Below are 13,468 nucleotides of genomic sequence, written 5' to 3' on the forward strand. Positions count from 1 at the left end.
ACAAAATGCAGCATTATTCTTAATTGCATCAGGACCTTCATATTTTAAGAACTTATTAGAAGCATTAAAATGACTGTTTAATAACCCTTTGTGACTCCTTAATTCTATTCTATTTCTGATATCAGGACTTCCCCATAATTATTTAAGATACAGGTAGCCCTTGACTTTCAGTCACAACTGGGACCAGAATCTCAGTTGTTGAGCAAGACACAGTGACTGCTTCACTGAACTACTGCAATCTTGGCACTCCCAACTGTGGATAAGCAATCGTGTGGGTCATTAAGCAGACAGCAAAAGAGCTACCAAAGGAGGGGTGGCAGCTCCCCTCCACTGGAGAATGGAACTCATGTGCTGGGCTGCAGAAACAAGGCAGGGATCACAAAGATTCCCACTTCATCTCTCCAGCCCAGCAAATGAATTCCTCTTCCCTCCATATGCATAAGAGAACTTGTGAACTGGGCTGGAGAGATGAAGCAGGAATCCCGAAGATCCACACTTCCAATTCTGTAGCCTAATGGATGGTTTCTGCCTTGACCCCTGGTACATGGAGGGTAGATCTTTTGGCAGGCAGTAGGAGCTTGCAATTTTCCAGCTAGCTTCCTCTTTGAATTTGTGGGGAAGCTAGCAGAGAAGATTGCAAATCGCGATCTTGACAACTGTTCCCATATGCACACAGGTTGCAATGGAACATAGCATTTTATGAAATTCTTTAGAGTGTAAAGTACACTTTCTGAGCTGTCATAATTTTGGAAAGTCATTAAATGGCCGTATGTTAAAAACTACCTATATTGGCAACAGAATGCCACTCTTGCTTCCTAATACATACCATACCTTTTTATCAAAACCATTAAACTCACCCTAGAAAGTTATATTTCATTAGACGTAGTCCTTACTTACCAATGGTAATTGGAGCTAGGAGCTAAATTCCTACATGATGCTGTCATAAGGTATAATATCATGTGACCATGCTGACTTAGGACAGCAGTTCTGGCAGATCTTGTTACCATTATTAGGTGAATCATGTGGAGTCACAACATCCCACAATCACGACTGACATTTGTAACTCCTGCCAGCTTTTCTAACAACTTTGTTTGTCAGAAGCTGGCAATGAAGGTCCCAAAAGACAATTAGGTAACCATGAGAATATTGCGACAGCTGCAACTATGAGGACCCATTATTAGTCATTCACATTCAATGTTGCTGTAACTCTGAATAATCACTGAATGAGTGGATGTTAAATTCTACTTGTGTTAATAGGCCGAAGCCATAATTCTTTGAGTGCTTTTACCTTATTAATGAAATGTACACAAGGCCACCCCACTCCATAATAACTCTGGGCAGCATGCAACACTAAAACAAGGGAAGATGAATGATGCATGTTCAAAATAGAATGAAATATCCAAACCAACAGAAGAGGGGAACAACCTAAGAGGATACAACATAGTCCTATAAGAGGCTTGCTACTCACCCTAGGCCCAGGCTTAAGGCAAAAAAGTTTTTAAACACTTTTTGAAGGAGATCAAATTTAGATCCATGTAGACCTTTGAGGGCTGCGGACATTCATCTCACTTCAATTAAATTTGCATGAGCATTAACATTTAGAAAAAGCTCAATGTCTGTGTATATGTGTGCTCAAATAGACAAATGAATAAAAAATCTTTTTCTTCTTTCTCTTTCCTCATTTCCATACAAAATGTGAAATAAAATGGAGCTCAACTCACAGCAGCTTCCCCAGAAGGAACTTCTTGTTTGTTGGCTATCAGGAGCTCCTTCAAGTCATTGGTGGAACAGGCTTTCTTCAACTCATCTTTGATATTCCAAATCAGTTCTGTCTGATCCTATAAGTAAAAAAATGTGCAGAGTATCACATTTAAGATTTCTTTCCAACACCTTTCTACTAAGAATAATAAGAGGCGTGGGTGACAGGTTTATAGACCAGACTAAGTTTATATAATTCAGTGCTGTTGTTAGTATTCCTACATGAAATATTATTTGGATGATGGTTCAAGAAACAAGATATAAGAGATTGCTTTGGTCAGGGTTCCAAGTAACACTCCCAATGAAATAAAACTCAAAGGCTTGAGTTTCCTCAAAGTTACATTTTATTAGAGATGTCATATTGGCACATCTGGGAAAACCCAAATCTGAAAGTTTCCAGTTTTTCCCCACCCAAAGAAAAGTTCAAGTCCCTGCCCAACACCCACAAGTCCATCACATGGTCCAATCAAAGCACCATCCCAACTGGATATGCCTCCCAGTTCCAGCCTTCTAGGTGCAGGGCAAGTTGTCCTTGACTTTCTGAGAAAGGAATGTTATTATGACTGTATATCACCCATGCTCCATACAATCCCCCCTCCCAGTTTCCCACAGTAGTAAATGTGGCATGTCTGAAGGCCTAATGCAAAAGATGGCTTCCAGGCCTGACAGCTTCTAGATATTTAGAATAACCAAAAGGTTATTTCAGGCTAGCATCTTCTCACTGAGACTTGACTTGCAATTAAGCCAAGCTACCAAAATATGAGACTGGTTCTAAATGAAAGTTGGTAACACTGTCAGCTCCTTCAGTATTATCACATTCCACTTACTTCAAGCATTCTTCAGGGTCAAATCATATTCAGAACGATGACAATGCAGAAGAGAGCAGTCTCCATCAAGAAGTCAAATTGCTCTTAGGGTATTTTGATCTCATCATCAAAAGATGCTTTAAATGAAACTAATTAGTCATAGCAAAACAAACCTTTAGCAGCTTTTCCTGTTTTGATAATTTTTCTTTCTCTTTCTTGGGTCTCTTTTTTGAGATTACATTTGTATCCACCTCATCTCCTTTTCTCTTTCTGAAAAGAAATAATACATAGTTTGCTAAGGAGAATTTATTTAAGTTATTCCCCCAATTTTTTTTAACATATATAAGATTAATTTGGTGTACAGTTGAGTGATTGTATACAGTGAGTTTATATACTGTATATACACATACAAATATTCATACACAGAGTTACCAACCTTTCTTTTAGAAGCTTAGGCTGGTGTACTCTGCCTTTCTTCTTGCTTTTCCCAATCCTGAACCAGAACCTACTCTACATTGGCTGTCACTTTATGTTCGATACAAATATCCATAGCATTTCATTAAGGAACAGAGATTACATAGAAAGGTTGACTAGTACAAATGCATTGCAGCAACCCTGAACACCAGAAAAAGGAAACAGATCACCTACACAACATCTTCCACAAAATGGATACCCATACAACTTTTATCGAAAAGTGTGTGACCACTCAATCCACTACAACACAAGCTATGAAAAGGATAACATTACCATACATCAAAAACACCTCAGAAACAACAAGAGACTATTACAGTCACAAAGCATCTCTTTAGCACACTAAAGCTCTCCAAGATTTCTTAAATAAGACAAAAGATCCCATAGCCCAAGAAGAAAAAACAGGACTGGTTTGCAATGTACTATATAAGGACTGTAACAGCCACTATGTGGACAGACAGGCAGAAGAGTAGCACATCACATCCATAAACATCAACTAACGTTCAGAGCATACAATGAAAGCTCCTTAATTTCATAACGTATGCGGTAGACTCATAGTTTCAACTGGGAAACTATGAGCCTGCTAATAAATTAAGATGAATCCAAAAATGCTAGGGAATTTCTGAAAGTTTTGTATTCAGACAAACCAGCCATCAGTAGAGATAAACTATATTCACCATTCAAAAGACACAATAAAAACACTACGAAGATTAGAGCACATCCTCTCCAGCAACCTACAATCAGACCATCATTGTGGGGTATGAGCAAGACTAGTTTCTGTTGAATAGGACATCTTGTCAATATTTATATTTTAGATGTACTTGGGTAACAGGTTGATGCAAACAATTATATGATAGATGCCAGTAAAATGAAGGAATAACTTGATGCCCATCCCCACAAACAGGTATTAGATTACTGTCCTTCAAAGAAGCCTTAGCAAATTACACCACTCTGTGGTTTGTAAAATGTTTTATGGTTTAGAAAATTGTGAAATTCAGCTAACCATTATGTAACCACAAACCGCCCCTTTCATTTCTAACAAAGGATTTTTTTTACACATTCTTTTTCTTCTTCTGTTAGGAAAAATCCCTTCTGTAAAACTGATGGAAACTAGGTCCAGAAAGTGGCATCTATCTTCCAGTGTTTCAACCATTACAGTAGCAAACTTCCCTGATCAAAAACTATACAGTGGTGGTGTCGGTACTAAAAACTTAAGTTTTCAATTTTGCAGAAACTAACAAGATCTAGATTTGAGCCTGGGGCCAGATTTTGCATCTAAAGCCATCACCATTTTATGAAGTTAGTACATAAGTGCACTAACGTGCCTATTGTCCTTGTCATTGTATTTTGTTTTCTTTTATTCTTGTTCTCATTTTTGTTTGACAAATTCTAATAAAATAAATAAATAAATAAATAAATAAATAAATAAATAAATAATCCGTCCCTTTGGACCTCCATTTCGGCCTGCAACGTGCTGGGCAAGGCCTGCAGAACTCCATTTTGGTTTGCAACGTGCCGGGTGAGGCCTGTGCAGGCCTAAAGGACCCTGCAGAGGGGTGCACGTGGCTGAGAGCCTGGAGAGGAGACAGCTTGCTAGATCTTCACACAAGTGATCCAACGTAGCAGGTTGGGGGGGAAGCAATTGTGGAGAGCATGAGGTATTTCAGTGGGTCAGGGAGGCCTTGGGTGGCCTTAGGCAGGTGGCCTGTTCCATCACTAGCCCCCCCCCCCCCCATGGCCTTTCCCACCCTGAAATACCTCATATGCACTTAACAGAGCCTCACATTCGATTAGAGAATGTGTGGGGCAAACGGAGGGAATTATTCCATTCAAGGTATGAGATTCACTCCTCCCACGAATCCTCGGGTTACGAATGGAATGAGCAGGCTCCATTACACTCATAACTCAAGGACTACCTCTATCTCTGCCACTTATGTGGGGGGGGGTGTTTCTGTGTGTGTATGTGTTGGTGTTAATATTTTATTTTTTATTGCAGCAACCCTGAAATAACTCAAACAACTGCTGTTAAATCTCCTATATGAAGTCATTTTGAAAAAAAATCAAAATGGGAAATTCAACAGCATGAGGATTTGGAATTAAATGATCCTAAGAAAAACATTCACTTAACAATCCCTTCAGAATCTCCTTCATTCTATTTTTGCTTGGTGACTGCTATTATTTTCACTTTTCAGTTCTCTATAAAAATTGGTAAATGATCTCCAGTCTCTTAAGTTTGGGCAGGATGCCAGTGCAATGGCTTTTTGGAAAGATGCAAGACTTGAGCATTCACTGAGGAGTGCACCAGGGCAATTTTAAGGAGAAAATTAAGGATTTTTTTCAGTTGTAGTCTCCTCAAAAAAACAGGAGGAATAGAAATAGAAAGCAAAAGAGAATTCAGCATGTAGGGGAAAATCGAAAAGGATCTGGGAGATTTGTTAAAAAGATAGTCAAACAGTGTAATGGATTGTGACTCCTACTTCTCATGCTGCCATAGAAGACTGGCTTAGATTTTTGTTTTTGCTTAAAAAAAACTTATATATAGCATTTTATGAAAACATATCCCGAAGTATAGCTAAATGGAAAACAATTTGCAATAAGATAAAAATAATTTGAAAGTTATTGTATCAGAAAACAACATTAATACATTAATAACAAATGGAATAGATCAGACCAACCCCCGGTCTGTGGACAAGCACCGGGCCACCACATGCCAGCAACTGGTTCGTGCAAACAAGTGAAGCCCCATTCGTGAGATGCAGGCAAAATGCAAAACCATGCCCACTCCGGTCTGTGGAAAAACCTTTCTCCATGGAACCGGTCCCTGGTGCTCCAAAGGTTGGGGACCATTGGACTAGATGGATAACAGCAGAGATTTTAAAAAAACCAGATAAAGGAGTCTGTTTTATAGTTATGTTGAAAGGTAATAAAATTCAGTGCCAACCATAACTAAACTGAGACTGAATTCCACAACACAGCTATGTATCAAGAATGAATTATGTTCCTGCATTATGTGACACCCACACAGAATCCTGGGTGACAAGTTCAAATGCTCCATCACGTATCTAGGTCCTAAACTATATATATTTTGTGTGTCATTCCAAGAACCTTCTACAAACTGGCATCCAGTGCAATGTCTTCAGAATAAACGTGACACATTTTTGTCCTCTTCAGCAACCTAGCCTCAATGTTTTACACTCCCTGCTGATTCTGGACAAACCTCCAGACCCAGGTACAATATATTGCAATGACCGAATTGTTTAGAATAGTAAAAATGAGAAAGAGAAGGAAAAAACCCAGACAATCTTAAGCTAAACAGAAAACAAATATTTACATCAGCTATCTAGGCAAAAAGATGTAGCTTATCTACACCAAAGAAACTGTGCTTCCTTCTGCATTTAGAGTCGCTTTGGATAGTGAGATGGGCAGCATATAAATTTAATAAATAAATAAATATTCTCATGTTTCAAGCAGTACGATGGAATAAGCAACTTGTGGCCCACAAACTCCTTATCTATAACTTCAAAAGCCACTGTAAAGTGCCACCAATTCTCAGTGGAATAGTAACAGAGAAATCAAAGTTGTTATCTCCCACCATCTTGTAGAAAGGAATATATATAAACAGTGTAAGTCTTAAAATAAGCTTGTTGAGGGTTATTTTAAAAAACCCTCTTGCAAAAACAATAGAAAACTGTAAGAATTAGAAAATCTCCATCTGCCATGTTGCATTATCATTCTGATCATTGAAAGCTTAAAATCTTTAAAAGCTTAGTGCTTTTACTAGCTAATCTGCAGCTTCCTCTCCACAATGGTCACAACTGGAGATCTTCCATAGCCAACATAAGAAAACACCAGCCACACTGGTGTTTTAGAAGTATTTGTCATACAATGATCAAAATCAAATAGCATGATATGCACCTTTTTTGGCATCTTCTACATACCCTTCATTCTTGACAGAGGGTAGCTGCTTCTTTAGAGTTTCTTTGTCTTCTGCCTTCAAGTGCTCAAAGCCCTGGATCTGAGAGGCATTAAAGGTAGGAAGAAAACCCAGATCTGTTCTGTTGCTACTGAAACAGGCAAGATGGTACCAATTGTCTATCATCCCCAGCTGTGGCTTTTCAGCGAGCACCATTTTCTTTGAGATTCTAATCTGACCCTGTGTAGAGAAATTAGAAACAAACTCACAAACAAAACTAGCCAATTGCCTACTAAGGTTTCAAGCCAGAAGTTTAATATTGTTTATTTTATTAATAATAATTCAGAATAATGCATTTGGGGTTTTCTTTACTGTTTCTGAAAGTTAAAGTCAGTTTTTACAAAAAACACATTAATAGGAACTTTGTTTCTGAAATAAAAGTGAAATGAGTCCCTATTCTTGAATATAAATAGATTATTTCAGTCCCAATTTAATGTTTTCAATTTTTCTCTTTCACACTAAAATCTCTCTATTCTTTATTTCTTTAAACTGAATAGATTGCCAATAGACAGATGGATAGATACTATGTGTTACTATAAAGACCAAAAATTAGAAGGACAAAATTACCGCTCCACCTCCATTTCAGGAATAATACAGAACTATTAAAATTTCAAGATGTCAGGTTACATTTCTTCAATGTCGAAGCGTTTATTTTATGACTATTCAAGCTATTACATTTAATTTGTAAACAAATTAAATCTAGACCACATGAAATTTCAATTTCTGATCTTGCCTCTTCAATTATTATATAATTATAAATGAATTAAATTAATGTGTTAGTCAAGAGACCATATTTAGACCATATTCATTGGGATTTAAAGACAAAAATTAGTCTTGAGAAGTCTTAGAAATAACCAGAAATCCTCTGATTTGGAGGGATGATTTCTGGCTTTGCAGACTGGTGTGCGGAGGGGGGAATGGTTCAGCACGAGTGGGGACCAAGCGTGCATGTAGCTCCATTTGTGCAAGCGGCAGCAGAACACCCATGCATGCACTCTCCCGCTGCTCACATAAGGGGGGATATGTGTGCATGCACTCGCTCACTGCTTCAGGTGCCCTGGTTTTAAACAGCTCACAGCCAGGCAGTGAGCTGTGGCCTGGGGGATTGGGGACCCTTGCTTTAGAAAACATATCTGCCATTAAAAACAGTGTTTGTGTAGCTTTATGTGATTGTTTACATCTTTACATACAGATAACTACCCATATGTTTACCTTTTCTATCTTTTGTTCACAACCTTTGCAAGTACTTCTATTGGACTTTGCATATTCTGCTGCAAAATCATTTAAACTTTTTTCAGGTTTGCCACCTCCCTCTTGGCCACCACCTTTTCCTGAAAAAAAAAAAAAAAGGAATAATTTTTAGGTTCTGATTTAATGAATCCCTTGGGACAACAGAAATAAGATACATAAATCAGTTAGATTTGCTCAAGAATAAATACAGACTTTCAGAGACCAGTCTAAGAAAGAGAAATTCTTGGTTACAGTTAATGTTTTCTAGAACATGCAAGAATGACCCCAGAGGAAGACAGCAATAGTAATTCACTAAAACTTATTTCCAAAGAATTTCTTAAGCAATTATATTTTGGAGACCTTCTAACATTTTTTCATTGATGAAGTCTGCTCTCAGCATAAAAATGACAGGCTCCTAAACCTGCTCAAGTCAATGGTTCACCTGACAGCCTTTTCTCTTTTTATCATCAGGGAGTAGCTTACCTGCTGCAGTTCCTCCACTTTCTATGTGTTTTTTAATTTTTTCCTGATCTTCCCAACGCAGTTCTGAGAAGCCATCCAGATCAGCATGGGATAGTAGCTGAGCTCGTTTCCAGAAGCAAGAATAGTGGTGCCAATGAGGGACTTTGCCATCAAACATAGGGGACTGAAAAGAAAGAATTGGGGGGGGGGGAAAGAAGGAGGAAAGAGAACCTCAGGCACGAAAACTGATACAACTGAATTGGGGTAAGAAATAACGCCCATACAGTACAATTAGAATCCAGACAAAAATGTATTTATTAATAAGAGTCACAGTTTCATACACCTTGTATATTATTTCCCTTCCCTATTTCATATATTTTTTCCAGTTTTGCAGATGTTTTATTTGTTTGGGTACGGTCAAATGAAGTGAGGTCAGCTCCAGCCCTCCTGACCTGTAAGAGCTTAAATATCTGGCTTAGCCAGTTGGCTTGGAGCACCAACGAATGGGCTTCATGTTTCGGGGTGGTTGATTGAGTAACAACAGATTCCTCCCTCTCCCCCTGTTATCATACCCTCCCCCCATCTTTTTAGCTAGGTTGATTTTATAGTATTGTATTTATATTATTATAAATTATACAGTTTTATTTTTTAATATTGTAAACCACCCAGAATTATTGTGTGGCAAGATGGACGTCTAATACATTTTATAAATAAACAACTTATGCCCATCTATGAGTACTGTTTTCGTTTCTATAACTTCCCATATGCAGGTATTATCAATAGGTTTGCTATTCAGATTTCTATAACATCCAAAAGTAATTGTGATTCTTCTATTCCTTTTGCTTCCTTCTGCTCAGGCTTTATTAAGAATTTGGAGATGCAACGCTACCTACACAGAACTAAAGTGTTTGTTTTAAAATTTCGGGCTACAATGATGATTAGATACTAGATAAAAATCTCATTTTTCCCAACCAGTCTCTTCCGAACCATTGCGCTAACAAAGAAATATAATTTAAGTTGGAGTGGTCTTACAAATCCAAACTAGCTTCTTATGGCTTTTATATGGAGTACCTCCTCACAATGGATTACAATTAGGCCAGTCATATATTCCTTCGGAGGATAAAGCATGTGCAATTATCACCTGGAGGTCAATAGGAACTTTGACAATAATAGAACCTGGATCCCAAGGTTCTCAGAGCCAAACAAATATCTTCACTTTCCCTACTTTGAAGAAAGGTGAACAGTGTAACATCTTGCCATCCATTTTCTTTCTGGGTACATATTCAAAAAAACTTGGCTCATGCATTTGAAAAATCAAAACCATCACTCACATACTGCTGTACCATAATTAGGACACACCATCAAATAGAGCAAGGGTGTCAAACTCAAGGCCCGGGGGCTCGATCTGGCCCACGGGGTGCTTAGATCTGGCCAGCAGGGCCACCATGGAAACAACAAAGGACTGGCTTGCGGTGCCCCTGCCAGCAAAAAGGCTGGTAGCCCTCCCAAACTCCATTTTCACTGGCAGAGGGTTGCAGGAGACTGTCACAGCTGAAAACGGAGCTCAGGAGCCAGTTTTCGCTAGCAGAGCGCTCAGGCCACCACAGGTGCCCCCAACACGAGTGACATCAAGCTGGCCATGGCCCCCCCCGCAGTCAAACACAACCTTGATGCGGCCCTCAATGAAATTGAGTTTGACACTCTTGAAATAAAGTATGCCTGATTACCAAATATTTGTTTTTATATATTTGTACATCTTATTGTGTATGGATTATTGAATGCAATAAAGAGGTTTGAGGCTGAACTTCCAAGTTAAGAGTACAGGGCATTTAGGGGAAGAAGCTTCTGAATAATAAATATCAGTATACCAAAATCTAATCTAATTTGGTGCACTCAGTTTTCTCTTTCAAAAATATTTTATAAAAAACAGAAATGGATAAAGCAAGACATTTCATAACAGTAAATCAATGAAAAGGTAGAATGGAAGCTAAAAATAGGATGAAGTTGTCTATTACAGTATTGTTGCTAACAGATTTACATTACTGAAGATTTAACTAAACAAAAAATCTATTAAATAAAGTTACTAGGTAAGTGTACAAGTAATCCAGCAAAATGGTCCCATGATCATCAATCTTCCCCATTTTAAAGAACTTCCATTGTTACCAAGTTTGTTTGCTTATTTCTTTCATAATGCAGTCTTCAATACATAATGTCATTAACCAGTGAATGGGTGTTCCATTTTGGGGCAGAGTTTTTTGGTTGTACTTGAGAGGGTAAGGGCCTACAGAATAACTCAGCGTGCACAACTATATCCAGCAATAGTTTTCTGTAGCAAAGTTCATCTAGATAGATGAATAAGAAACTCAATCATCTCGCTGTTCCCCTGCTAGTACATCTAAAGCTGCTTGCTCTCTTCCTGACCTACTTTTCTAGGTAAGAAGTTATGAACAAATTGCTTTTGCATACTCCTCAGAGAATGGAATACAGTACACATTCCACAACAATAGGTTTTAAGACATTACACCATACAGTATCATTATTATTCCATTTATTTGATTTCACCCTATTGCAATCAAGCTGCCTTTAGTGAGTTACAAATTGTCAGGATTACCAATTGCATTATTTTATTATTATGTCAAATGGAGTCAAATCCACAGATTTATTTCAAAAATAGTAAACTATCAAGGGATGGAAGAATGCAGTGTTGCTTGGCGAACAAACTCCTCCTAACTCAATAGATCTGTCTATATACTGTTCTTGGCAACACATCAGACTACAGTCAAAACTGTATGCTTGAAGACTTTATGTCCCACTGCAGGATGCAGCATTCAAACTCGGATTCCAAAATACATATTGAAAAATATGATTGCAGTGCATGGCTATTTTAACAAAGCAAGCAATAGCTGTCCTAATTCTAGACTTTAAAAATCCCTTCCAACTCAACGATTCCATATGTCAGCCACCTCCAATTTAATGATTGTTCCAACTGAGTCTAGGCATCAGGATCAAGAGATTTGCTAATCCTAAGGAAAAGCCTCATTACATTCAAAGTTGTATAAATATTTATTCGGAACTGTGCACTTCTGAACAAAACCTTTAAGAGGGTTGTACTGTAAACCATATTGTGAAAAAGAGGGTATTGGACTTGGTTGTGATTTTTCACATGAAGCAAAGCCATCGACGAAAAATAGGTGATATCCACCGCCCACTGCAGGACGAGCAGCTAAACCCCGCGGCCCTAAATGGGACAACGTGGGAACTACTGTCAGCTCAAATTTCCCCACCCAGACGTAAAAAACCCAAAGAACTTCCTCTTAAGTGAAAAGATAAGAGACATGCAGCTTTTGGTGGGCCCGGCAGAAAATGATTTCAAACGGGCATCTTTGGAAGATCCTCAACAAGAAGGGAAGCTATGAAAGGGAAAGGGCGGTTCCTCCTGTGCTGCGCTCCGCATCCTTCAGCTGCCTTGACCCACCGGTGGCACATAACAAAACGGAATCGAACCGATTCCGGGGATCAGGCGCAAAGGCAGCACCGAGGGGCGGCCACAAAGACGATTAATCGGCCGCTTCTGCAGGCAACGTGGCGCTCCCGGGCCTGGGTGGCCTAGGGTGAAAGCCTTGCAGAGCTTGTCTTAGGCTCTTAAGCCTGCTTAGAGGGAAGGTAGAGTCCCTACCTGCACCATGATAGCCAGGCGGAGCGAATCCTTGGCGATGTTTTCCTTGCATTTCTTGCAAGAAGACCGCCCGCTCTTGGCGTACTCGGCCCGGTATAGCTTCTCCGCGGGCTCCGCCATAGCCACCCCTCGACGCCCCCAGGGAAAGCTTCCCGCTGAGTCTCGAGAAAGAGGCGGCAATTTCTGCTCTGCGGCTGCAACGGCGGCGCCAAAAATGTGCCGAGCGCAGAGCGCGTGATCCCGCCCGGTCCGAGAGCCTCAGCTTCAGCGATTGATTAGCCGAGCCTCACTGTGGAGCACTTCCAAGGCCGCCCGGGGCGATGGATCCGTCTGAAGAGAGCGAGACTCCAGCGGAGGGGGGAACGGAAAGCCCCGGTGCCTGATAGGAAAACCACGCGGTCGGGGATCACGTGCTCACGGGGGCTTTCCTCTCTGCTCCCCGTTACGCCTCCCACTCGGGGGCCGGGACTCGCTTGTAATTTGTCAGACACCCCTGGAGTTTCCCTGCCACACCGCGACCAACGGCTAGCAGCTGGAGCAGAACTGTTGTTCTCTTCATAAGCAATTCTTTGATTTTGGGGGGCTGGAAGGGAACAACTCGGTAACGATTTGCCATTAAAATCTCCTTGGTTTTTTACTTTATTGTATTCACATTATAGGCTATAGCTCTCCGATTTAACTACTAGTACAGTAGTCCTCGACTTACAACACTTCACTTAGTAACTGTTCGGAATTACAATGGCACTGAAAAAAGTGCATTAAAGAAAGAGGCATATGTTTTGAAAGTACATATGTTTTGAAAGTACATATACTTTCAAAACACATGCCTCATCACTGGTGAAATCCAAATTTTTTTTACTACCAGTTCTGTGGGCGTGACTTGGTGGGCATGGCAGGATAAGGATATTGCAAAATCCCCATTCCCACCCCACTCTGGGACCCGTCAGGGGTGATATTTGCCGGTTCTCTGAACTACTCAAAATTTCCGCTACCGGTTCTCCAAACTATTCAAAATTTCTACTACCGGTTCTCCAGGACTTGTCAGAACCTGTTGGATTTCACCTCTGTGCCTCATATATAGTTGTGTCTGAG

The 13,468-nt window shown here is 39.8% G+C and overlaps 1 protein-coding gene across 1 annotated transcript in view; it reads right to left on the reverse strand.

Annotated features, from left to right (window-relative positions):
- Positions 1-12,633, reverse strand: part of PARP1 (poly(ADP-ribose) polymerase 1) — a 35,393-nt gene extending 22,760 nt beyond the window's left edge. Inside the window, exons 1-6 of the mRNA XM_070949569.1 lie at positions 12,377-12,633; positions 8,722-8,884; positions 8,221-8,339; positions 6,974-7,188; positions 2,738-2,834; positions 1,722-1,838 (exon numbers count right to left, since the gene is read on the reverse strand). Coding sequence (XP_070805670.1) covers positions 1,722-1,838; positions 2,738-2,834; positions 6,974-7,188; positions 8,221-8,339; positions 8,722-8,884; positions 12,377-12,496 — 831 coding nt within the window. The 5' untranslated portion in view covers positions 12,497-12,633. The remainder of the gene's footprint in view (positions 1-1,721; positions 1,839-2,737; positions 2,835-6,973; positions 7,189-8,220; positions 8,340-8,721; positions 8,885-12,376) is intronic.
- Positions 12,634-13,468: the final 835 nt, after the last annotated feature.

Source organism: Pituophis catenifer, unplaced genomic scaffold (genome assembly GCF_029215685.1).
Source record: "Pituophis catenifer annectens isolate HBS135680 unplaced genomic scaffold, rPitCat1.0.hap2 SCAF_1, whole genome shotgun sequence".
Classification (NCBI taxonomy): Eukaryota; Metazoa; Chordata; class Lepidosauria; order Squamata; family Colubridae; genus Pituophis; species Pituophis catenifer.